This window comes from Carassius carassius, chromosome 32 (assembly GCF_963082965.1).
Source record: "Carassius carassius chromosome 32, fCarCar2.1, whole genome shotgun sequence".
In the NCBI taxonomy this organism is placed as follows: domain Eukaryota; kingdom Metazoa; phylum Chordata; class Actinopteri; order Cypriniformes; family Cyprinidae; genus Carassius; species Carassius carassius.
The window spans coordinates 22,436,562-22,464,377 of NC_081786.1; the positions used below are offsets into that span (position 1 = coordinate 22,436,562).

At 37.9% G+C, this 27,816-nt stretch overlaps 1 protein-coding gene across 3 annotated transcripts; it reads left to right on the plus strand.

The window, feature by feature from the left end:
- Positions 1–96: 96 nt before the first annotated feature.
- Positions 97–27,420, plus strand: LOC132113010 (lateral signaling target protein 2 homolog). 3 transcript variants are annotated; one of them, XM_059520794.1, is made up of 14 exons: positions 97–435; positions 5,600–5,740; positions 11,612–11,749; positions 11,960–12,162; positions 12,410–12,499; positions 12,670–12,759; positions 12,905–13,006; positions 15,494–16,918; positions 17,109–17,204; positions 20,775–20,926; positions 21,384–21,500; positions 21,603–21,704; positions 24,342–24,445; positions 26,370–27,420. In XM_059520794.1, the coding sequence occupies exons 1-14, from the start codon at positions 400–402 to the stop codon at positions 26,499–26,501; spliced, it is 2,928 nt and encodes a 975-aa protein (XP_059376777.1). In that variant the 5' UTR covers positions 97–399; the 3' UTR covers positions 26,502–27,420. The 3 variants fall into 3 exon arrangements, with proteins under 3 accessions (XP_059376777.1, XP_059376778.1, XP_059376779.1); XM_059520795.1 differs by having other exon boundaries at positions 17,112–17,204; XM_059520796.1 differs by lacking the exon at positions 17,109–17,204.
- Positions 27,421–27,816: the final 396 nt, after the last annotated feature.

Consider the following 27,816-nt stretch of genomic DNA (forward strand, 5'->3'; position numbering starts at 1 on the left):
TTTATTAGATTGATTAAAAAAAATAAAGGCTACTTAATCATTTAGAAGAAAAAATTATAAGTGTTTGTCAACCCCAGCGTAATCGATCGAGCAGCGCAGCTTCCGTAGTGACACCGAGCGGCGAGCGCGAGCTCAAGAGCTTAGTCATGAGCAGCCTGTGTGTTTTGGGACAAAGACAGCCGCTCGCCTGCTGGATATAAGGGCAGAGTCCGAGCCCGTGGTTAACTAATACTGGATTAACACCGTCCGCGTTTATTTTTTGGCCCCTACTTAACACTGTCAACACGGTTTTGTGAAAGAGAGGCGCTAGCTTAGCTCGCTAGCAGTGTGTGTGTGCGGGTTTAAAGATCCGGTTCGGGTTTGTACGGAACTGTCGCTAAACTGGCCAGGTGACCAAGGATGAATCGGTTCCGAAAGTGGCTTTATAAGCCAAAGGTAAGCTTGCCATTAGTTAAATTGCAAAAAAAAAAAAAAATTACTCAACATATAGCTTTATGATTAAGTGTATGTGTTCCAAACTGTCTAGTTAGACTGCATTCGGGACATCATGTGACGTGGGCAGCCTACCTACACAATATTCTGGGCCGTCGTGTAATAATACAAGCTCTATAACAGCTATTTTGGCATCACACGATGCGAGCTGCCTACATAGGCAGCATTTTGAGCGTCATACAAAGTGACCAGCGTGCCTTTACAACAGTCTGGACATCATATGAAAAAAAATCAATCTAGATAGTATCTTCACTACGTTTTGAGACACAGCTCTTTAGTTTTTATTCAGATGAATTCGTCCCTTTATAATGAATGGGCTTGTTCACAGCTGTGTGGTATGCTTGTAGCTATTTAATTGTATTCTTTGTTAAAACAACACGTATGAAAACGTATATTAATATATTTAGATTGCATCAGATATATCTCTGTACATTGGCTCTTCTAAAACCACACTTCACTATAGTTAACATTGTGTTTAGTGATGAAAGATTATTGCAATCCACACTTTGGGCAACTGATTGTGTTTTTGTTTAATTCAGTTGTTGTTTAATGCCTTAAATACTTTCTGTTAAAAATTAAGGACACTTTTCAGTCCATTTCTGGTAATGTGTCTCACAGGATGTTAGAGCAGAAAATGTTTCGTTGGCATCGAACCCAAGGTATCCCTCAAGGTATACACTCATTGTCAAAGAAGCCTTGGCCCATGGGTGCAGTTCTGCCTCAATGACTGTGACTCACTACATTCTTCACAAACATGTCTGTTGTTGTCATCAGGAAATAACTGCAGTGTCAGACTCTCACTAAAATGAACAGTTTTTTACAACATTAGTTAAATAGAAAATATTGGTCCTTGATAAAATATTCAGGATGTTTGGTTGAGGCTTAGAAAAGTATGTCACTGTCAGTGCATTACTTGACATTGGTCTTCATTATCAGTGTTACCTTAATTTTACAACTGTAACCATAAACCTTTCTGCGGACGCCATTTTCATCACTTTGAAGTCTGTTAATGTACACAGCCCAAATAGTCACCCAAAGCGATACCGTATTGATTGCTTATTTTTTTGTGTAGGCCAAGTAGTTTCCTGTGCAACTGAAATATTTAGTTCCTCATGTGTTTGGTGGTGATTTTGATCTCCAGTGGTTTGATTTCTACTGTGTGGGAATGTGGCTGACCCGTTCAGATCAGTTTATTCTCCGCTCTGGTCCATGTCCCAGCCACGTGCCACTTCCAGGCAAAATCATGTGCAGATTATGAACGGCCACAGTCCAGAAAACAGAGGCTTCCCAAACTGGAAGCACTCCAAAAACTATATCACAGTGTGTGCAGATAACACTTGACTATAGTTAGGCTTCATTTATTAGACAGTGTTGTTTGCAGACGGGGTCCTTTATATTTCTTTATCTTTAGGGTTAGGGGATTGAGCAAAACTTTGGTTTGCCTAGTGGAAAACAATATATAAACAAATCCTAGACTTGCATTAAAAAAAGATACCTGGGGCTCGTTCTTAGTACGTTGCTTATTACATCCGAGATCAAATGACACATCCAAGATGATTTCATCGTGCTAATCATAATCCGGCTAATTGAGTTCTTCGAACATACCTGTTGTTTATGATTAGTATGGCTGGATTGAGTTATCTGAGATAATTGCACGTCCATGTGTTGGCTTAAAAGGGGATATGTATCGATAGTAGAAACATTGATCAGCAATGCTGCTATTGGCTGCTCAGCGTGGCCAAAGAGCGCGCACAGTTTTTCTCCTCAGCAGAGCAAGATAGTCGAAGTTTATTCGGAATTTTAATGTTTAATCAAAAGTCTGCAAAAGCCAGGAGAGAGGGCTGGCAAAAAGTAGCAGACATTTTAAATCCGTTAGAAGTGGCCATGTTATATGTTTTTTATCACTTATCAGCCTATATTTTTGTATTTTAATAATTGCATAATTATTTTGTTCATTGTAATGTCAGAGTCACCACACTAGAACATGGGAACAAATAAAAGTGAAGTACAAAATATTCTACATGGTATTTTTTTGTTATATTATAGTCTCTTCTCTTCTATAAAAGGCACTGTTAAATAAATGGTTGTCTGTTTATAATAGCAACCAAGAAAAAGGCTGAAAAGATCTTCGTAGCCTACACTGTAAAATATTTTGCTGCATTAAATTAAGGCTGTATAGTCATTTCAACTGTTAAATCTTGAGTAATGATGAATTGCTTTGACTTGTGAAAGTGAAAACTGATAAACTTATGTTAATGTAAAACTATTTATTGAAGAAGAGTTCAAAAGAGTTATTGATCACATTTTTCCCAAGTGTAGTTCAATGTAATGACATTGTGTTTTCCTCTTTTGTGCACTTTTACATAATACACCTACACTTGTTAACTTAAGTGGACATTTTCTAACTTTCCAAAGGAAAGAAAGTATAAGACTTTGTAATGTCTATTTGTTTCCATTGCACTGGACAGTGAATAAACCCTCTCAGATAACTGTCATATGGAGGAACTAGCCTACCTGCAAGTGCATAATAACTTTACTTAATTTATACTTGTATGCTTTATGGCTGCGGTATAAGTTGCAGGATTCCACATCTACAGAAAGGCCTACAGAATAGTCTGCACAGACAGAGGAGACATAGGCCTACAGGTGGGCAGTGTATAGCCAACTTTGCCTTTTTATTTGTTCCATGAGGCATGTGTCTAATATCTCTTGTTGCAGGCACTTGACCACTGGCTTTTCTTTACAAAGAACAATTGAAATAAAACTCAAGGAACTAAGCATATTTGTCTTTTATTAAACATTTAATGAAAAGTGTTTTTTTGGCAATGTTGTGTAATATGTCACAGGCCCTGTCAGGTGTGCAACCCTCAGACTTTTCAGACACTGAAATCATCCCTTTAGATAGCCAAAGTTAATCTCATTGTGTGCCCTTGTCCTGGAGCTGCAACTGGTTTGGGTCAGGGAATGGGGTCATAAAACCCCTGTCTGCAGGCAGGAACATGTCATAATCACCTATGAAATAATGCAGTTCTGTTAGGATCAGCATAAGTGTAATATAGCTCGATATTTAATTGTGGAACTTTCCTTACCACTTTTCAAATAATGTGCATAAATGTGAATCTCTGCAAATTCTTAAGTCATGCACAGATCCTGGCCATTTGCTTTCACATTTGTGATATGGAAGATTTGTCAACTGCCTTTTTTTATTTGATATAATATTATTAATCTGTAATATTAAGAATCACAATAGTAATTGGGCTGCACATTTACATTGTGAACCCCCTTTCTGTTCACATAATCTCCTTCATTGAGGCCTTGATGGCAGTCTATGGTCTAGCATAAGCCTGAGTGACATATACTGTAATCAGCATGGCCATGATTGCATGATCTTCATTAAAAAAATATTTAAATAGTCTAATAAATAGTATAGTCGTCTAATAAATAAAAAAATAAAAAACTGCTTAAAAAACTGCTTTACAACTTTGGGTCTAAAGTGGCTTGGAAATGTCACCAAAAAAAACTAAAACTGTTTTTTAAACCTAAAAGTACCAGGCAAACTCCGAATGTTACGACAGACAGCACTTTCCATCAAGTTCTCTGCATCTCCAATAGTAGGCTATAAAGGAAAGAGCCACTCGCAAATAATCTTAGGGTACAGTTTGTTCTGTAGTTAAAGCCCGACTCCGACAAGTCGAAAATAAATGTGCCTTTCCAACAAATTAATAATGTAAACGACAATCTCAAGAGGCACAAAAAAAAAAAAAAAATTATATATATATATATATATATATATATATATATCAGAAAGTGCACTATCGCGCTGGACTTCCCGTATCATCTCCGTTTATGAGCCGCAGTCTAATCCTGTTTACATGAAATAAGCCTGCTCGCGAGCAGGTTTAAGATTGCGCACCTGTTGCTATGACAGCAAGTCCGGGATGAGCTTCGAAGAACCAAACAATCCAAGATCATGCCAAATCGTCAACAATCAAATCCAGCTAACTGAGTTAGCGATGTACGAAGAACGAGCCCCTGGGCTATATTGAAGAATCAAAATATCACAGAGACTTGGACTCTTGACTAGGAACACAATTAAACACTCAGAACACTTTAGTAACCACATGGCAATTACCCATAGCACCCTACTATCATTTTGGAGATTTCGCACTGACATGTATTATAAAAATAAATGGAACAAAAATAGAAAAATATTGTCAGTCTGATCCCCAAAGCTGCATTTATTTGATCAAAAACACAGTGAAAACAGTAATATGGTGAAAAAAAATATATAATTTATAATTATTATAATTATAATGGGGTGGTGTTGGTGCAGTGGATAAGACACATGCCTTTGGTGTGAGAGACCCGGGTTCGAATCCACTGTGAGACACTTAACCCCTAGTTGCTCCAGAGGCGTGCGACCTCTGACATATATAGCAATTGTAAGTCGCTTTGGATAAAAGCGTCAGCTAAATGAATAAATGTAAATAATTTTAAATAATTATTATAATTTTATCACAATTTATTTCTGCCATTGCAAAGCTGAATTTTCAGCAATAAAATTACTGTCTTCGTTGTCACATGATCAATCTGAAATCATTATAATATGCTGATTGGGTGCTCAAGAATTCAGAAAATGTAATGCTGTTCAATATTATTCTGGAATCATGATATAATTTTTTTTTCTAGGTTGTATGAATGGGAAGTTCAAAAGAATAGCATTCATCTGAAATAGTTATTTTTTTTTTTGTGACAATGTAAGTCTAAAAATTTCTGTATAAAAGTAATTTAGATACTGTGACCTCAGCAGTAGTGTCTGTCAGCTTTTGAAATACACCTTTTAACTTATACAGTGTCCCGTCTATGACTGAATTCACAGAGGATGTTCCTTGAGTGCACAATGGAGCAGAAGGGCCAGTGCTGACAGCTATAGCTACAGTCATTTAGTATCTTACATGCTCTTCTGATATTTTCACATACAGCTCTAGGTGTCCATCATACTACAGGACTCTGATACTTGCTTACTTTAGAACTAGTTTTGTTTAATCATACAGTCTTTGATTAGATTATTCAGACCATCTGTTAAATTTTTTTTTTTCCCATACAGAGGTCAGATCCACAGCTGCTAGCCCAGTTCTACTATGCAGATGAAGAGCTGAACCAAGTTGCCACTGAGCTGGACAGTCTGGATGGCAGGAAGGACCCTCAGAGGTGTACATTGCTGGTCAACCAGTTCCGCTCCTGCCAGGTTAACCATTTCAGTCCACTTACTTATCTTACAGTACAGAGCTTAGTCTTGTTTGGTCATTTTTTTATCAGCAGCTGTTTGTTTCCATTCTGGAATGTTGAAGAATGAGTCTGTTAGAATTTACTATTTGAATATATTTTAAATGTGACCTATTATGCCCCTTTTTATAAGATTTAAAATAAGTCTCTGATGTCACCAGAGTGTATATGTTAAGCTTTAGTTAAAAAAAACCCCCACAGATACCTAATTTTTATAGCTTGTTAAAGTTGCCACTGTTAGGGTATGAGCAAAAATGCGCTGTTCTTTAAATGCAAATGAGCTGGTGCTCCCACCCACCTTTCAGAAGAGGACGGAGCTTCAAGAGCATACTGGCAACAACAGAGCTGGACAATCTTACTCACTGAAAATGTCAGAAACTCTCAGGCCCTGTCCCAAATAGGGATATGCCGGTATCAAATTTTCCTGTTTCGATTAATTGATCATGCTTTTATCACGGTATACGGTATTATCACGGTATTGAAATTTTGTTTTAAAAGGTGGTCATAATACAGTATAACAGGTTAAATAACTTTTTTTTCTTATAACAAAAATAACTAAACATTTAAAACAATAAAGCAATACAGAAAAATATATAAAAGTTAAATGTTTTACACATTAAGGTGCAAAAGAACTATAAAAACCAATAGGTATCACTTTACAGTAAGACCTCATTAGTTAACCTTAGTTAATGCATTAACATGCAAGGCAAGGCAAGTTTATTTATAGCACATTTCGTACACAATGGTAATTCAAAAAGAAAGTAAAAAAAAAAAAAAAAAAGTCATGAAGAAAAATAATCACAAAAATAAAACAAGCAATTCAAGAACTTGAAAATTAAAATGATTTAAAAATTGACTTAAAATGAATTTAAGACAGTTTAAAAATAGAAAATGATTTTACATAAAATACAGTGCAATATATAAAATATAGTGTAATCAGCTCGGACATCGCATAGTGCTCATTCAATAAATGCATAGCTAAACAATGAGCAATAGCTACATTTGATATAGATGTTATTAATCTTTGATAAAAAATCTTAGTTCATGTTAGCTCATTAAATAACACAGTTGCAACTTTTTAATTTTAACAATGTGTTATTAAATATTGGAATACCTAAGAAATGAATGTTCAGAATAATTTTTTCATTGGCAGTTTATGTTAACTAATGAAGCCATAATGTAAAGTGTGAATGAACAATTAAAGATCAAAACACTTTCAAACAATATCTAGGGCATTTGTAGTCCAGATTAAAAAAAAAAAGAATGATTGAAGATAAATAGCCTATTAAGTCTAAATATTTCAGTAGTTGGCTCTGTAATAAACACCATAGGGAAAACACAAATCTGAATGGTTATTTAAGATTATTTTTGTTTACAGGGTAAGACTGAATGTGCTTTCATTCAGCATCTCTCACGTGTTCCTCCATGTGCTTCTCATGCGTGCTTGTTTACATCAGAGCACACAGAGTCTTTCAAGCAGCATACAGCGATGTTGTGCATTTTAAGCAGCTAATGGGAATACTATTCTTAAAATGCATTCCAAATTCTGAATAATTTGTAATGTATATTTATTCACGATAACAATATCGTGCATATTAATCACTGCAATATATCGCATTACCGAATACCGGCACAAGTCTAGTCCCAAATGGAACAATTTACTGTGTACTTGCGGTCTTACGGACTTACAATGGCCGCCACATGTGCATGTCCATTATGTCCACGAGACAGTGGTGTGTAGGGCTGAGGGCTGTCACTTTTTATTCGATATTCGAATATGCATTCGAACATGACGTGAAATATCCGTAATCGAACTATAAATAAAATATCCGGTTTTTAAAATGCCATGTGTAGCGCTTTTTTTACAGTCTATGATTAGACCGTTTCATTTTTATTTTATTCTTTGCCATCTTATCCAGTAGAGAGCACTCTAGACGTATTGTAGCGTAGGCCCATGACCAAATCAAGTGAATAATAGCTAGTAGCCAGTAAGCCTGTGCGCTCCGAACGTGTGTTCTCCACCGCGGGGAACTTTGTAAATAAAAAGAGAGCCGCACTTGATCCAGATCAAGTTGATAGACTGGTGTTTCTTGCAAACAATATTAAGAATGAATTAGGCTAGACTACAGTATATGCCTTACTCCTGCTGCTGTTTAAGTTGTCACGTTATTGTTTGTGCCTGTTCTGAATCGTTTTTTTTTTTTCTTTTTTCATTTAGCCTAATGTGAGATATGCATAGTGGCACTTCATATAAGTTGATATTCTAAGTTGATAACCTGCTGTTGCAAACATCAAGTAAAAAAAAAAATCCACATAGTCCTGTTTATGACTCACTGTTAATACATTTGTGATTTAATCTCCATTATGCCAAGGTTTTTTTTTTTTTTTTAAATGCGCGGGGGGGGGGGGGTGCGGGCACATAGATTTTCGAATATATTCGAATACATTGCATGATATTTGATATCCGTTCGAATTAGATTTTTCTCAAAAGTGACAGCCCTAGTAGGGCTACACAATTAATCAAATTATGGATGCCACAATTACGTACTCGTTCAAACCGGCAATTAATCGTTCAGAGTCCACTTATGTTATTGATTTCTTTGATTTCATAATCACGCAAATATATTGTCTCCGAATGTTTTTTTTTTTTTTTTTTTTTTTTTTTTGGTGTAGCTTGTCAGTGACGACTCTGTGTAGTAAATGCTACTCCATCTGAAAGTACGTGATTGAGATTACTGACAAGATGCACATGACAGTCACATTCAATTAATCGTGCAACCCTACACATTTATGAACATTCTGGTAACACGTGAAGGCAGCATTAGGGCTGCTCCGATCACGATCGGCCGATCTGCGCATCTCGTCAGTAAAGCCGGTTCTCTAATCAGCGGTAAATTCCCTCAGGTGCGTGATTTCACATAGAGCAGCTGTTACTACACAGAGCCATTGTTAACTGAGAAGGTGCACAAATCCACCTCATTTTCAGCGTTTATTTGTGCATCTTCTCAGTTAACAAGGGCTCTGTGTAGTAACAGCTGCTCTATGTGAAATCACGCACCTGAGGGAATATAAAATATATAAAAGTCAGTTCAGTAGTGCAAAGTTTAGAGGTTACTCTTTTTTTTTTTTTTTTTTTTTTTTTTTTTTTTTTTTTTTTTTTTTTTTTTGAAGGATCAAAGTAAAGTTCTCCCACACTTTGGATGACTTCGTTCGATTAGTTTTATATTCCGCTTTTTTTCTTTTTCTTTCTCGAGCTTACTCCACTGCCGTCTGCCTCCACCATCTCACTGAATGCTGCAGAGAGCTGTTTGGGAAGCACGTGACATAAAACGAGGCCAGCTATTGGCTATTCGCTACTTCTTCTACTGTACTGGCTGAATAAAACCTCCAGTGGGTCATTACTGCCACACTTTGGTCTCCGCAGATTTAAAATATGCACGAAATGAGCCACTTACGGCAAATAAAAGTTATTTAGCAACTAATCGATGAACGAAATTAGTTGACAACTATTTTAATAATCGATTTTAATCGATTAAATCGATTAGTTGTTTCAGCTCTAGAAAAAACAACATAATATTTAAAATAATTATGAACAAATTATTATTAAGTTGCTTAAAGAACTATAAACAAAACCGCGTCATGAATGCATGCATTGTTAAATAAATGAAAAGAGTGGAAAACCAGTCACACAGAATAATTTTTTTTCATTTAAAAACATGAGATGCAGTGGGATGGGGAACAAAAACCCAACATAAAGTCTTGAGATATTTTTAGAAAATTAAATTAAATACATTAATTTTACATGTCTTTCTAAACATGCGGCTCTCTTGTGCGAGACGTGAGTCCAACGGTGTCCCTCTAGAAAATGCGCAAAATATGCGTTCTGTGTGAACGGCTTGGTTTCAGTTTTGATGTAAACAAGATCTTCTCCACATTGATGTTCTCTTTTTTTGTAGTGACTTCAACTGGATAGGCTAACATAACCTTATAATGCAATGTCACATACATCGTCATCGCATCTCGTGCGCCACTGATAAAGATCAAGTATACTTCGGCCGTCCGCACACTGTCTGCATTATGTCCTTTTCATTCATCATTTTTTGAGCGTACACTAGGTGAAAGATGAGACCGCAGATACTGTGTTTCGAGCTCTTCCGCCTTTGAAAGTTGAATGGAACATGGACTGTGAAGTACCGGGGCTCATAAGGCAGCTTCCTTAATGCACACCTAAAATAAAAAACCACATTCAAATGCAAAAACGTTGCATTCGAATGTGGATTATTATTTTATATTCAACGAATATTCGAAATTCGATTTTTTTTTTTGACAGCCCTAGAATCTCCTATGCGATTTTTTTGTTGTTGTTGACATTTCTAATCGTAAACACAGCCATGTTGTAGCCTGCAGTAAATGTTTTGCATTAGTCCACTCTGTCCACTCTGCTTATTGTTTTTCAAAAATGTTGCACTCCTGTTTGTCATTGTGCACGTAACTTCACGCCAATAAATCATTCATAAATATTGGTTGTTACATTCGTCCTGCCTGCTGTCCATGGATTTACCTATATTTGGTGTTATTTGCCATATAAAACCTATTTAGACATGCAAAATCGATTTTACAATCGATTCAATGAACACTTGTCTCTCAAATCAAACAGGATTTTTTTCACAAAAGTGACAACCCAAGAAAGCAAAGTAAACGGTCTCTCATTTGTAGGTTGCATTGATACGTAGCGGTGGATGCAAGTAAAACAGTATAACAGTACCTCATCTCAACTGAAATTCATGCAATAAACATGTTTTTGACAAAGATTTTAATTTATTTGTGGTCTATATAGCCTGCATCAAAATGAGGTTTGCAATTATGTGCCCGAAGGCACGGGTTGAAGACCCAGTCAGTGACGTCACGATATGCTAATTTGTTTAAATTCATACCTACGTCATCACCATCACCCAAATTTTCCTTTTTTTTTTTTTACATTGAAACTTGAAAAAAAAAAATATAGACCGACCTACCGACCCTTTTTTTTTTTTTTTTTTTTAAGATTACTGTTACTGCAAACCAAAATATTTTTATGGATGGCCTCATCACAAATGGGAGGGTTTTCTCCCTGCAATGATGTTAATGTAGGGAGGAATCTGGAATCGCATGTTCAGAGAGACTTTATAATTTATTAGGATTATAAATAATGAGTGGGTGGATATTTAATAGGCTGGTTATTTTCGCACACTGTTTGAACTGTTCATATACTTTATATAAGTGATTTTCGCATAATAGTTCCACTTTAAAATATAATATAGCGTATTCCTGTAATGGTAATGCCAAGATAGCCATTACTCCAGTCTTTAGTCATGTAATCTTTCAGAAATTGTTTTAATATGCAGATTTGATGTTCAAAAAATGTATTATTTTCTGCTTACTATTTTTTGTGGAAACTGTGACACTTTTTTTTTGATTATTTAAAAAGAAAGTTCTAAAGAAAAATATTTATTTGAAATGGAAATCTTATAAAAAAAATGTTGAAGTCTTCATTGTCACTTTTGATCAATTTAATGCATTTACTTTTAGTTTTTACATTTTTTTGTAAAACCTTACTTACACTAAACTTCTCAATGGTGGTAATTTTCCACAGCCAGGAAAATTGTAAATCCTGGAATTATCATTAAAATTATTTAAAAAAAAATATTGTTAAAATCATGAATTCTAGGCCTGGAAGAGTCATGGCAACTTGTTGAAAGCAAATCATGGGAATTGGTGAATGTAAATGTATTTAAAGCCTTTAAAGTAAATTTTCTAACCCAGCATGTCATGTTTCTTCACAATATTTGGACAGGACAATGTGTTAAACATCATAAATCAGATCATGGATGAATGCATTCCCGAAGACCGAGCCAACAGAGACTTTTGTGTGAAGTTCCCAGAAGAGATCCGCCATGACAACCTCGCCGGGCAGCTGTGGTTTGGGGCCGAGGTAGTGCACACTAACTGCTTACCTATAGAACAAGGCACCTTCCCTAGAGATCTTTCTTGTTAACTTTCAGTAGAACAAGACGATAAAGAACTTGATGATATTGATATTGCATTACAATATTTTACCAGCAGTGTATCATAGTCGTCAATTGTGGCACAGGGCGTAACCTATTAGAAGCAGTGATGATATTATTTTCACTCCTCTCTCCAGTGCCTGGCAGCAGGATCGATCATTATGAATCGTGAAATCGAGAGCATGGCCATGAGACCACTAGCTAAAGACCTCACCCGTAGCCTGGAGGAAATACGCAACATCACACGAGACCAAGCGCTACGAGATCTCAACAACTACACCGACCGCATGAAGGAGGCGCTACGTCAGTTTGACAGCCTCTTCGCTGAGTTTGAGCTCAGGTGCCTTAAAATGCTGTTTTGATTTCTGCATCCACTTATTTGACCTAGAGATGTTGTAATTATTATGATGCCTAGAGTGCCTTTATGCTTCTGGACAGTTCAAAAATTATTACAAGATACCTTTATTGGTAATATAGATTTTAATACACCAGATTATCTTTGTAAACCTGTCATTTTAGCAGCTTTAATGTCACAAAATGTGTTATTAATGTAATCATATCATGGATCTGTCTGTTGCCTGTTGTAGCTACGTGTCAGCCATGGTGCCTGTGAAGTCTCCTAAAGAGTATTACATCCAGCAGGAGGTTATGGTGCTCTTCTGTGAGACAGTTGAAAGGTGAATATTCAGATCTAGGATTGGGTATCACTTGCTAGCTCCCGATACAATGCACATAGTGATGCATTGCGTTATCAGTTGGGAAGAAACATGAAAATAATTGTACTGTATTCATGTTTATTTATTATACACACTATTAATAAGCAAATGTCTTGTTTTCCCATGTCAAGGGCCCTAAAGCTTGATTATCTCACACAAGACATGATTGATGACTACGAACCAGCTCTTATGTTTACAATCCCTAGACTTGCCATTGTTTGGTAAGTGATATGATCTTTTTGTTCATGTTTTCCACCTCTAAATCCACCTCAGAGTGTTAATTTTCATCACAATGTATATCTCATACTCTTTTCTTCGGTCTGCTCACCTGGTAATGCAACCTTTTGTCATGTTTTATCTTATTAGTGGCCTTGTTATCTACTCTGAAGGGCCTCTTAACCTCGACCGCAAACCAGAGGACATGTCTGAACTCTTCCGGCCTTTTCGTACTTTGCTGAGAAAAATAAGGTATGGTTACTGTTCAGAATAGTCATTCACTGACACCTCTAATTTGGTCATATTTAATTGTGTGATATTTGGAAGCAATGATGAATTGAAGGCTTACAACATGTCTACACCACACCAAAACAGCTCTGAACGGTCCATTTGTGCTGTTGTCAGAAGTAGCGCAGGCACGTGGAGTACGTCTGAAATAGTGTAATTAAGTGTCTCACTGAACCACATCCAATCTAGATTCATCCAATTCAAATGTCTTTGAAAGAACAACACCTTTAACGCTGGACACAAGCAGCACAACAAAATCAAATTCAAACAGTATACATTAGTCTTTTTTAGGTTATCAAAAAAGTGTTTTGATGCCTGAATTTATTTGTTCATGGATTATAGTTTTTCTTTAACACATAAAATTGCCTTTGTATTTCTTGTCAGCCATACCTTGAATATAATTTTCTTTGATGCCTTTATTTCTGTGAGAATTTAATGTGTCCATGTAGCTTAGCTTTGAAAGCACTTCCGCATGTGGAAAACTGTTGACTCTCACAGACGCGTCTTTATGCTAGTTGGATAGAACTGACATCCATATTTTAAAGGGATAGTTCACCCAAAAATTAATATTCTACCATTACTCACCTTCATGATGTTCCAAACCCATAAGAACTCCGTTCATCATCTGAACACAAATTAAGATATTTTTGATGAAATCTGAGAGTTTTCTGACCCTGCATAGACAACAAGGGAACTACCACAATCAAGGCTCACAAAGCTAGTAAGGACATCATTAAAATAGTCCATGTGACGTCAGGGGTTCAACCGTTAGGGCTGCACGATGTGTTGTTTAAGCATCGATATCGCGATGTACGAATCCACGATAGTCACATCGCAGGATGTGCGATGTAGGCTGTCATAGTTGATCCGTTATTCATTAACTGTACGGGCCAGCTACTCCCCTGCCCTTGACGAATGTGATTCGCAGATTAATTGCACAGCTTAACCATCATAGAGTGAAAGTTTATAATTGACAGGACTGAAAACCACATGCAAGTTTAACAGGGCAGAGAGAGAGAGCGCGCGAGAGAGACAGAGAGAGCGCGCGAGAGAGACAGAGAGAGAGCGCGCGAGAGAGACAGAGAGAGAGCGCGCGAGAGAGACAGAGAGAGAGCGCGCGAGAGAGACCGAGAGAGAGCGCGCGAGAGAGACAGAGAGAGAGCGCGCGAGAGAGACAGAGAGAGAGCGCGCGAGAGAGACAGAGAGAGAGCGCGCGAGAGAGACAGAGAGAGAGCGCGCGAGAGAGACAGAGAGAGAGCGCGCGAGAGAGACAGAGAGAGAGCGCGCGAGAGAGAGACAGAGAGAGCGCACGAGAGAGAGACAGAGAGAGCGCACGAGAGAGACAGAGAGAGCGCGCGAGAGTGCGCACGAGAGAGACAGAGAGAGCGCACGAGAGAGAGACAGAGAGAGAGAGCGTGCGTGCGCGAGAGACAGGGAGAGAGAGCATGCGCGTGAGAGACAGAGAGAGCGCACGAGAGAGAGAGAGCGCGAGAGAGAGACAGAGAGAGAGAGAGCGCGAGAGAGACGGAGTGAGAGAGCGCGCGCGAGAGAGACAGACAGAGAGTACATTAGAAGTACCATCAATGTTTATAGAAATGTATATGGATTTATTTTGCATGTAATTTTTTTTTCTTATGAATATATATGTATTTTTGTTTTGTTTGTTTCTATTCTGCTATGTACAATGCTTTGGCAATATGTACCTTTGTATGTCATGCCAATAAAGCAATATGAATTAAATTGAGAGAGAGAGAGAGAGAGACAGAGAGAGAGCGAGCAGTTTTCAAACAACACGAGCGCTGTCTTGCTCTCTCTCCCTCGCGCATATTAATCAATTGACACGATGGTGTCGATGTTTAAATCATTTAAAATGAGAATGTAAGTGTGCTCAAAAAATATCGCAATATATATCGCAGAAAAATAAAATATCGCAATGTCATTTTTTCCCAATATCGTGCAGCCCTACTATGAGAATACTTTTTATGCGCAAAGAAAACTTGTGGTCTTGTGAATTATGGTGGACTGACCCAGAAAAGAAAAAATTATTTAATGAAGTCGTTATTTTTGTTTTCTTTGTGCACAAAATGTATTCTCGTAGCTTCATAACATTACGTTTGAACCACTGATGTCACAAGGGCTATTTTAGCAATGTCCTCCTTACTACCTTTCTGTGCCTTGACCGTGGTAGTAACCTTGTTGTCTATGCAGGTTCAGAAAACTCTCAGATTTCATCAAAAATATCTTAATTTGTGTTCCAAAGATGAACGAAGATCTCGCAGGTCTGAAACAACACGAAGGCCAGCAATTAATTTCAGAATTTTTATTTTTGGGTGAACTATCCCTTTAATTGCTAAATTGCATCAGCGCTGAAATTTAAACCCTATAAAAGTTTTATGTAGCAACTGAAGAACATGGCAGATTTGTGTCATATACTTGTGCTCTTCATGTCAGGGACCTGCTGCAGACTTTAACAGGAGAAGAGCTCATGACACTGGAGCGCAGCCTCTGCATCTCCCAGGATGGAGAATTCCCTGCAGGCCCAAGTATTCCGTCGACCAATGACCAGGCCTCTTCCACTGGTCCTGAGAGCCATCTGGAAACACTGGAACAGGACGACAGAGTTGAGGAGGTGGTAGATCTCACACTTTGTGTAGCCCAGAAAGAAGATTCTGTATGGAAGGAGGATGAGGAGAGGAAGGGGCAGCCCGAGACGTCCAGTGAGTGTGAAGAGGAGGACGCCACAGATGCAGACTTGGCTTGCTCTGTGCAGTATGATGAAGAAGAGATAGAGCAACTTAATATAATGGTGCATCAAGTGGGGGATGAAATGTCTACGCTGCTTTCCCCTCCAAGTCAGAATCAGTCCCCAGCCCATCGGCCTCGGCCCTATAGGGGAAGTAGTCTTGAAGGTTCCAGTGCCGCCTCCAGCACTCAGGCATCTCCGCGGAGAGTCCCGGGATCCTACCACGATGATGAAAGAGTGTTTCTTATGGATGACCTGGAGTCTGGTGCCGAGCTGTGCCACGGACAGCCTACTCTTCCTACTCTATGCCTCAGATCCCCTGAGCACAGTCGTCCTGCCCCTTTGACTGACTCCTCATGTAACGGTTGGTTGACGGTCTGTCAATCAAGCAATGACACTAATCTGGGTTCCCAGTGCCAATCAGCCGAATCTGTGGGGAACTCCGAAAGGTCACCCATCGTGAACAGCTGGGAAGGATCTCAGGAAGAAGATAGCGTACAGACTGCGGATGAAATCGCCAATCGGACCGGTGGAATGAAGTTGTCCGCCACAGTTATTTTTAACCCTCATTCTCCAAGCTTGACTGACTTGGCCGTCGTCGTACCTCAATTGGCTGACGTTCCAGAACCCGGTGAGGGCGGGGCTTTAGTTGCCACTCAGTGCCTGCTTAACTCCTGCGTGTGCTGCACTGGCGGATGCGTAGACAACCATGAGGATGCCATGGAGCCTGCTGGACGGGGCATGGCACTGGGATTTGAAAAGCACAAGCTCACAATAACAAGCTCTGTATTCCAATCAGCAGTAGCTGCTGGCAGCCCAGGGAAGGGAAATGGACATTTACCACTCACTCTGCCCCCATCTCAGGCCCACCTCACCCCTTCTGTACCACACTGTTCGGTGCAGAACCAAGTGAGAGAAGATGAGGGCAGTCAGGACTGTTCCCACTATCCCTGCTGTGAGAAATGCGCCCCAGGGGTTCTTCTAGCTCAGGAAAGAGGCTCAGGACAAGGAGAGGGAGGACCTAGTTGCACCCACCAGGAGACAGGATGCCAGACGCAACCTAACACTACGATTAAAGGGAGATCGGAAGGTTTTGGAAAACAGCCAAAGGAGGATAACAGAAAGATCTCTAGGTTTGTTCACTTGAATTTGTTCAATTTCATTTTATGCATATGAATCAGGTTTTCTTGATTTGAGTCTTTTGAAAAGTTTTTTTTTTTTTTTTGGTTGCCTTTTTTGTAAATGAGTTGATTGTTCTTCTTTTTGGTTCTTGTATTTCATTTTCATCTGTTGCCCCGCATGTTTTTTTGCAATGGTCCGTAGCAGTTCTCAGGAGTCCCTTCTCAGTTCTGTCCCCAGCAGTGACATAGATGGTGTTTCTGTCACTACATGCAGTTTATCAAGTTCATACACACCCAGGTAAACATGTATAACTTTGGCTGATGGATTAAAGGGATAGTTCACCCAAAAATGAAAATTAGCCCATGATTTACTCACTCTCAAGGCATCCTAGGTGTCCAATAAAGTGCATCCATCCATAATAAAAAGTGCCTCACATGGCTCTGGGGGGTGTATAAAGGCCTCCTGTATCGAATCGATGCAATTTTGTAAGAAAATATCCACATTTAAAACATTATAAACAGTTGTCTCTAGCTTACGCTCACAATCATACACGCATTCATGAGAAAGTGCCTTTCTGTTGGAAGATGTAGGATGTACATGTAGCGCATGCACCGGTAATAAGAGACGAACATGAAAGTGCAGAGGAGGGAGTCAAACAAAACACCAGTCATGAATGAGAAGTACAAAATGAGGATTTGTATAAGGAAAAATTTTGGAGGATTTGCTAAAGTAAGGAAACTTTGCTTATTTTGCTCCTGAAAACAAATTTTGGTTCTCGCAAGACTAGCATATTCTCACTGGAGTTAACGCTATAATGATGTCCTAAGTCATCTGGCCGGAACGGCGATGAGATTACTATTTATAACGTTTTAAATCTGGATATTTTCTTTTGATTCGCAACAGGAGGCCTTTATTCACCCCCCAGAGCCCTGTGAGGCATTTTTTTAATTATGGATGGATGTGCTTTGTTGGACTTCTTTTGGACTATTGAACAATAACACCCACCTACTGCCATTATAAAGCTTGGAAGAGCTAGGACATTTTTTTTTAATATAACTCTAATTGTATTCAGTTGAAAGAAAGTCAGATACACCTATAATGCCTTGAGTAAATCATGGTAATTTTCATTTTAGTGGTGAACTAACCCTTTAAAGGTAGAATATGTGAGCACTGTTACTATAGAGTGCTGCAGGGATGGCGTGTTGTTGTATTCCAACCTGGAAGTTAGCGTGACTCTGGTTCAAAAGATTACAATTATTGTATGTTTTACATGCAAAATACATTTTGCAACTGAACACAAAGCTCATGAATTTTGAATCCTAAATACAGCTGGCAGTATTAAAAGCTAAAGGCTATAAATGGCAATAGACCACAGTCACATGATTCAGTGTCACCATGACTAAGGTTCTAACAACTTTATACATTTTTATTTAAAATTTACAAATCTGCAAGTTGAATAGTTTAGTGAGTAGATACATTTACCTGTTGAAAGTGATGGTTTAATGCCTCCACTGCCGTTTGTTTTATAGGCATGTAAAACTTTTTAAAAGTCATTAGTGATGTATTAAATATATCTTTTATGCTATGAAAAAAGTATAAATATTGAGTTTGTGTTAGTACAGACATTTCTTAGGCATCTAACCAAAAAACACAATGGAACAAGAAGTACAAAAACGCTAACTTGTATCTAGGTTTTAGGAATCATACTATACATACAGCACTCAATAGGTTATCTTTAGTTTTTGTGTGAGTGTGTAACTTTGGTTTTCAAACAAGTTTTTCTAATAAAAACTAAAATTAAAAAAAAAAAAACTCCCCCCTTCTGCCACTGGTAGTCCCACCCTAAAGCCAGTGGGGCTGTTTTGGTCTGATTGAGCTGTTCAAACAAACACAGCAATGTTTTATTAGCTCATATCACTGCCTTTCACCACAGGCAGTAGAGTATGATGTGAGCATTTGACTCTCAAATGCCTGGTCTGATTTAATGTGTACTTTAAAAGCTTTGGTTGAAGTTGGGGACTCTGGGGATGGGTTCTTTCGACTCTTTGACAACCGACATAACAATGCTATAAAAAACATCTCAGAACACTTGTTGCATAAAGGAATGCCCTTGTTATTACACTCAACTGCATTAAACTCATACACATATTGCTTAATTACATTTTAGCACCCATATAGCAGCACCTTGAAAAAACACCACTTTTGCTGGGGGAAAAGTGCATACTTTTTTCAGAAATGTTCTTTTAACATCATTGTGAATATCCTTAAAGTCTTAAAATTTGCTCTGTGAGTCCAGCAGGCTGTTGCACAAATCCCATAGTGTTCCTCAGACATAGGGTCACACTTTCTGGATTCAGGAAATTCAGGAAAAAACAGAGTTTAGAAATTGATTTGTATTTCAGTGAGTGAAATATGTATTTGATCCCCAGGCAAAACACGACTTAGTACTCGGTGCAGAAACCCTTGTTGGCAAGCACAGAGGTAAGACGTTTTTTTTTTTTTTAGTTGGTCACCAGGTTTGCACACATCTCAGGAGGGATTTTGGTCCACTCCTCTTTACAGATTCTCTTAAAGACTTTACAGTCATTTGGCAACTCGAAGTTTCTGCTCCCTCCACAGATTTTCTATAGGACTGAGGTCTGGAGACTGGCTGGGACACTCTCAAGGAGGTTCTCGTCCAAGACTTTACAGTACATGGCCCGTCCTCATTTGCCCCTCAATGCTGTGAAGTCGTCCTGTACCCTTAGCAGAAAAACAGCCCCAAAGCACAATGTTTCCACCTCCGTGCTCGACTGTAGGGATGGTGTTCTTGGGGTCATAGTCAGCATTTCTCTCCCTCCAAACACGGCGAGTCGAGTTAATGCCAAAGAGCTCAATTTTGGCCTCATCTGACCACAGCATTTTCTCCCAAGCCTTCTCTGAATCATTTAGCTGTTCACTGGCAAACTTTAAACGGGTCTGTACATGTGCCTTCTTGAGCAGGGGGATTTCAGTCCATAGTGTGTTACCAATGTTTTGCTTAGTGACTGTGTCCCAACTGCCTTAAGATCAGTAACAAGCTCCTCCTGTGTAGTTCGGGACTGATCCCGCACCTTTCTTATGATCATCCTTTCCCCGAGAGGTGAGATCTTGCACAGAGCTCCAGACCGAGGTCAATTGATGCCTATTCTGTATTTCTACCATTTCTGAATAATCGCACCAACAGTTGTCTCCTTCTCACCAAGCTTCCTGCTGATGCTCTTGTAGTTCACTCCAGCCTTGTGCAGATCTACAATCTTGTCTCTGACATCCTTTGACAGCTCTGTTGTCTCGCTCATGGTGGTGGGAGAAGCTGGGGTGGAAGATACAGACTGTGTGGACAGGTGTCTTATACACCCAATGAGCTGACATTAGGAGTAACTTCTTAAAGTGACCGGACTAAACTGTGTTCCACAGAGACACATGACCAATCTGTGGGAGCCAGGATTCTTGCTGGTTGGTAGGGGATCAAATATTATTGTTTCACTTACTGAAATGCAAATCAATTTCTAACCTTTATATAATGTGTTCTTTCTGGGGTTTTTTTTGGCTGGTATTCTGTCTCTATCCGTTAAAATAATCCTACTATAACATTTACAGACCCTTCATTTCTTTGTAAGTGGGCGAACTTACAAAATCGGCAGGGGATCAAATACATATTTTACCCACTGTAGTTGCACTTTATTTTTTAATCACATTTTATTTTTAATTACTGTTGTTCATTTTATAAAGATCAAGCTCAAGAAAATGATATCATAAAGTAGATTTGTTATTAGTTTTATTAGTATTGTTAATATTATTAATTTAACTTTTTAACCTAATAATCTTCCCTTTCATTCCTGTCGGTAGCCTGACCACCAGCTCGGACATGTCTGAGGATCTGGATCATCAGGAGATTCAAATGGCTTTGCAAGCTGCCAAACTTGCTGCTCACAACAAAATTCGCTCACGTTTCCATAGCAGTAGTGACCTCATCCATCGCCTTTTTGTCTGCATATCAGGTGTGTTACCTAATGATGTGTGAGATTTGTAGTCTGATGAAGGTTTTGCTTGGTAGCCTTTTTTACCGAATTACAGTGTAAATGAACATCCGAACGCAATAAACCTAGTTTGCATTTTCTGACTCTTTAATGAGATCCAGTCCTATAATTCACATCCATTTATATTTTGTTTAACATTTTGTTATTTCCTTCTAAGTGCACTGTAAAGCTAAGTGTAACATGTATCCTACTAAGCACACTGCCAATGCATAAAACATGGTAGGGTTGTCAAACGATTAATTGCATCCAAAATAAACGTTGGTGTTTACATCATTTATAGTGTGTACTGTGTATATTTTTGTATATATTTATAAATACACATAGTATCACTGTGAAGTGTTATCTACTAAGTGCAATATAAACTTTATGTATAACTAGCGCTGTAAAACAGTATTTGCCGTCTTTCATATATCTGAAGGTGTGGCTGATCAGTTGCAAACAAACTATGCGAGTGACCTGCGAAGCATCTTAAAGACTCTGTTTGAGGTCATGGCTACAAAATCCGACCAAGAGGACAATGAAAAGCCCAAGAAAGGTTGGGAGCCACACTTCTGAAACATAGATACTGTAACCACATGTTTTTATCACTCGATGTCAGACGTCATCAGTTTAATGTGCTGTTTGATATGCACCTCAGGTCCGTGTCTGGGCAGCGCTGTACTGGAAGACTGTGCTCTCTGTCAAGAGACCATCTCTTCATCAGAGCTTGCTGCCAAAGCCCGAGAGGGTCAGTTTGAAGGTCAGTTCAATACATCACCTATATGCTCACAATATAAAGAGACTTTTTATTTTCATATACATGATAAGACTCAGTTTCAAAACCTAGGCTGGCTCTGAAATTACATAGTCTCTGACTTGGCACTTTTTTTTTCAACAAGAATGTACTTTGTGACTGTTAAAAACTGTGACTGTAGAATGAAAGTGTGTAGGTTATCCATCCTCTATGAATCCTCACCCATGGCCATATGGGATAAAGTAATCTTTGTGTATTTCTCACCAGAAGTAGTAAGTAACTTTTTTTTTTCTAAAAGTTTTAAGATACACCATATAGCCAGATTATATGAACAGGTTTTTCTGTTCCAGTAATTTCTTTAAGGATAATACACTGCCCAATTATTTCCGGTTATGTATGTTTTCAATGTGCTGTAATCATCTAGTTGAGTTAAATGCTTATTAATATGAGAGTCCACTGGATGATTTCCAAATCCAGACATTTCAGAGACTGGAGAAGCGATATTGTGATGATTATTGAGAACAAAAATTTCCAAACTCGACAGAACTTTTATTCCAACACAAGCCGATCTGAGAAAGCGGTGGCTGGTAAACATACGTGATTGTTTCACCACCAGATGTCAGTGCTTTAAACTAATATCACAATACTGCAGTGTGTGCAAGATCTGATGAATAAGATCAGAATGAACCTTTATTTTTCTCTATTAAATATGATGTCACTATTCTGTCGTTTTTCATTCACAATCATGCACTGCAAAAAATATTAATAGCCTATTCAGGGTAGCCGAACATCAACAGTTACTTTTTAAAATTAATTAAATGTTTAACATTATTACATTTCTTTAAGGCAGTTACTGCACATTTATTCAGCCATTGATTTTAACCACTGGAATGGGCTAGTTGCATATCTCCGCCATCTTGGATTTCCGGTCTTGCGAGTGTGTGCGTAGATATTTCCGGTTGTGCTAAACGTCAGTGCAGAGAACCGGAGAAGTCCAAATATTACCTTTTATATGTTTACAGGATTTATAATATCACTTCAAATGCAAATAAGATATACACCGCTATTATCACTATACCATTAATGTTAACTGAGCCAGTGGATTTGAAACTAGTGTATGTTTGGGTCTGGTGAATGAATTAAATGCACTAATGTTCACTACTGTTCATGAGATTAAAGTTGAACTCGTGTGTATACACAGCTACATAATGTAGTTTTATCTTACCAAATATGTGAATGTACAAATTACTTATTTCTCAAATGTTTGCATTTTTTTTTTTTTAATGAAATATTTACCCCGTGAGACGTGGGCTGCGATTTATCTTCAGATGTATCCATTTCTCAATTGTACACATACATCAGTCTGTTTCATCGTTATTTTTACAACATATTTTATTATTTAACACAGTAAAAAAATAAATGACTAATTTTAATATCTGTTTTATCTGATAATTAATGCAAAAGAATAACAATATACATGGCTGCTCATAGACAGATAATGATTTATGCTGCAGGTCTTTCACAAAACAAATAAACATAGATAAAAACACACATGAATGCAAACAGCGATCTTTTATTTAATGCAAACCTACCATAATTATATTACGTTTAATTGTACAGTTATAAATTATCAAATAAAGTTAATAAAACATGATTTTTCAGAAATCTCTGTGCGTCTTGTTTGACAGTCAGAAACATTGATCTTACATAACAGTCAGAACAAAACCAGCTCGGGGTGGTGCTAGCGCAGTGGATAAGACACATGTCTTTGGTGTGAGAGACCTGGGTTCGAATCCACTGTGAGACACCAATGTGTCCCTGAGCAAGACACTTAACCCCTAGTTGCTCCAGAGGTGTGTGACCTCTGACATATGTGGCAATTGTAAGTCGCTTTGGATAAAAGCGTCAGCTAAGTGAATAAATGTAATGTAAAATGTCTTTGAAAATGAAAAGTATTGCGTATTTGGGTGGTTTGTGTTTGAAAGAAGAAATCCCTGTGGACCTGACCTGACGCTGATCCGCATAATCAACAGAAGAATAAAGCAATCTCCGCTTTGTATCTTGATGAATTTCCACACAGATGTACACAACAATGTAGGGAGGATGTTTCCCCATGTTTTTGATATACCACTATCCGCTGTTAAATTTGAAAATCATTAATTATATACATCTAGCCAAGTTTCGTATGCAAGTTTCCCTTACAGTCAATGCGAGCGTCGCAAGACCGGAAGTAAGAATGCACACACTCGCGTGGCTGAAGCTCACCGGCGCCATCTTGTGCACCTAGCCCATAAAGAAAACCAATGCACTCAAGCACTACAGCTATGAAAATGGACCATGGTTTTACTACAAATAAAACAAAAATATAGTTACTTACACTTACCATAGTTTAACCATGGCATTTGCAGTATAATTGTGTTTATAAAAACACAATAATGTTTTCGTAAGGCTGTTAAGTGCTGGACCTCTGCAGGTTAGTGGAGAAATATATATTTACAACTTATATAACTGCCAATTGCCAGTAGACAGCAAAGCAGGGTACTAGGTTTCAGAGCAATGCTAATATAAGAAAATAAACAGACAGTGCCTACAACACCTGACAGACTTTTATTCTCTCTTTCTCTGTTCTTCTATTAACATCAGACCCTCCAGAATGGGTACCAGATGAGGCCTGCAATTCCTGCATTGCATGTAAAGCACCATTTACAGTCATCAGAAGGAAACATCACTGCAGGAGCTGTGGAAAGGTACAGCAGTCCATCTTCAAGCCCTTGTCAGATTAGAGTCCAGTCATTTCCAGCCATAAAATCCCATTCATTTTCTCCATTGAGAAACCAATTTTTAACTTAGAATTCTTTCAAGACAGAGATATAAGGATATATAAATACACACACACACACACACACACACAGTATATATTTTGAAAATATTTACATGCATATACATTTATATAGTTTTATTATATATACAGTTGCAATCAAAATTATTCAACCCCCTTGACCTGCAAGACATTTTGCTGCAGAGAACAACATTTTATGAAAACAATTCAACAAAGGCATCAGTAAAGTATTAGAGAAAGTTTTTTTTAATACACTTTTGAGTGATTCTGAGAATGGAACATTGATGAATCATGATAAAATTCTAATTGGTTCTAAACATTCATGTTCAAAGTTATTCAACCTCCTTTGTGCAGAATCTTTTATTCTTTAAAATCACCAATAAACGCTGTCTGTAAGTGTTTAGAAGCTTCTGTCCCCTCTCTACTATAGTCTTGGCCCATTCCTCTACTGAAAAAGCTTCCAGATCACTGATAATCTTTGGTTTTCACATTGCCACTGCTTTCTTCAAATTCAACCAGATATTTGCAATAATAATTAAGCCTGGAGACTGAACAGGCCACTCAAGAACATTCTGTGACTGATCCCTGAACCAAGCAGTAGTAGATTTGGATGTGTACTTTGGGATGACTGTCCTAGGAAAGTCCACTGATCATCAGCTTCAGTCTTTGCACCAAAGGCATCACAATTCTTGTCAAAATGGCCTGATACGTCAAAGAATCCATGATGTCCTTCATACAGTCCTGACTTCCACTTCCTTCTACAGTAAAGAAACCCCATAACAGGACTGATCCACCACCAAATTTGACGATGGAGATGGTGTTCTGCTTATGAGCTTTGCCTTTTTTGCAGCAGACATACCGCTGATCCATGGGTCCAAAAATGGTAATATCACTTCATAAAACGTTCTTCCAGAGCTCCACGGGTCTACACAAATGAATTTTATCAAGTTCAAGTCTGCCTTTTGTTCTTCTTGATCAAGAGTGGTATTCTGCAAGATGTCTCAACATGAAGGCCATACTTGTCTAGTGTTCTTCTCACACACTGCATTGAAATGGTTTACCTTCTTTCATTGGAAGTCTTTGGCTGTACATTGCAGGTTTTTCTCAGTTGCTCTGATTAAACATTTTATGATATTGTGCTTTTTCTTCAACACCCTCAAAGGTTTTCTGGTACAACACATTTTAAGATAAAGAATAAGGCTGAGAGCTGTGTGTCTAGGAACTTTCAATGTCTTGGAAATCTTCATATAGCCTTAGCCTTTCTAAAGTAATACGATATTTATTCTCTTTAGCTTTTGTGAGATCTCGGTTGACATTTTTGCTACTCAACTTCAACACATGCATGGGCTAACTGTATGTGTAACAGCTCAAGCTAATTCTGTTTTTAATAGAGTTTCTAAAGGCTTAATTGTGTTTTCAGACCATTTTATTCCCCACCATGCAAATAAGTGATTTAAAAACAGCAATGTTGGATAGGGGTTGAATAATTATGACATAGCAGTAGTATTAAAAAAATATTATAACTCAAAAATATTACATTATATATTGAGACTCAGTTTTAATATGCCAGTGAAATGTTTATTTTATTTTATCCTGGATCTTCAGAAAAGCTTGTGTTTGTAAAGTACTACAGTCTCTGAGGGGTTGAGTAATTTTGATATTGTGTGTGTGTGTATAAACATATTTTTCTTAAATATAGACATGCATGTGTTTGTATTTATATATACATGATAAATATACACAGTACATCCAGTTAGTGAATAAAAAGAAAACAAGCAGAGCAGGGGCTCGTAACATGATTCCAATCCTAATGAGTTGATGATTTATTGCAGATCTTCTGTTCCCGCTGCTCATCACACACAGCCCCGTTGCCTAGATACGGTCAGATGAAACCTGTGAGAGTCTGCACTCACTGCTACATGTTCCACGTAACGCCTTTCTACAGCGACAGGACTGGTATCTGACCACAGCGCGCTCTCTCTCACATAAGCACACTACCACGAGTCTTACTGAGGTTTGAGACTTCAACGAGAACACACACACACACCATTTTCATCATCATCCAAAAAATGTAAATAATGCAATCACTTCAAAGTGCAAGAAACAGCCTTGACCAGGGAACAGTGAGAAGGACTATAACTGGACACTTGGAAAGACTTGTGCACATAATGGAAGTACCCCTTCTCTGTGGGAGCCAAAGTATTTATTTAGGGCTTTGCTTTCGAATAATGAGCTTACTTACAAATTTGCTTTAATCGAGCATGGAACAAGTGGGCTATTCAGTAAAACAGAACAAAATAGCTTGTTAACAGGATTTTGTGTGGCTTTATTAGCACCAGAGGTTCTATGGGCTCAGATTTCCAGAGTGATTGTAAACTGTGAGCACATTATTAATATAACCATAATAAAACTATGACATCATATATGAAGGTAATAATACTAACACTAACTGCACCATCAGTGACACCTTTGTGGCACAATATAGCACAGATGGGTTTTTTTTTCTCCAAATGTTAATAATGCTGCTTTCTGTAAAACAGAGAAGTGATATTTGGGGATTAGATGAATGGGCAAAAATTGATACGTGTATAGTTTGAAATGGATTTAATGTATCTTCCAAAAGAGGAGATTCTCTCATTTCCTCATGCAAATGAATGTGCAACATTTAGATCTTCTCTTCTTTATTTTTGTTTGTAACTTATATTGAACTGTAAAGTAATTGCCTTTTACAGCAGTTTGGGAGCCTTCTGATTTCCCTCTGGTACAAAAGAGCCCCTACCGCATCCCGTTTACCCCCTCACATGGCTCCGTCCCATTACATTATCCCTACACTACTGTCTCAGTCAGTCCTGACTGTGCTACACTAAGAGGCAGATGCCTTTATTTGTCAAGAATATGACATCTGGGTCATATTTTGCTGCAAAATAAGAAATTCTAAAAAAATGTTATTATTATTTTAATATTTCATAAAGAAAATTAATCCTTTTTTTTGGATTATTATAGAATATTAATTTTGCATTAGTATTAGGATAATTGAGCACCCTCTCAAAGATAAATATTCATATTTTATTTTAAATTGTGAAGGATTTGTACTTTACAGTATACTTGTGCTGAATTTAATTGATCCTACTTTAATTTAGAAAGAAACATAATAATCAGCCTGAAATTAGCTTCATTTTCTTTATGCAAAATATTGAATTTGTGGTAAAATATGACTTGGAAACTAACTTTTGACATTTACCAATGTAAGAATGAAAGATGATGTTCTGTTGGTTTCAG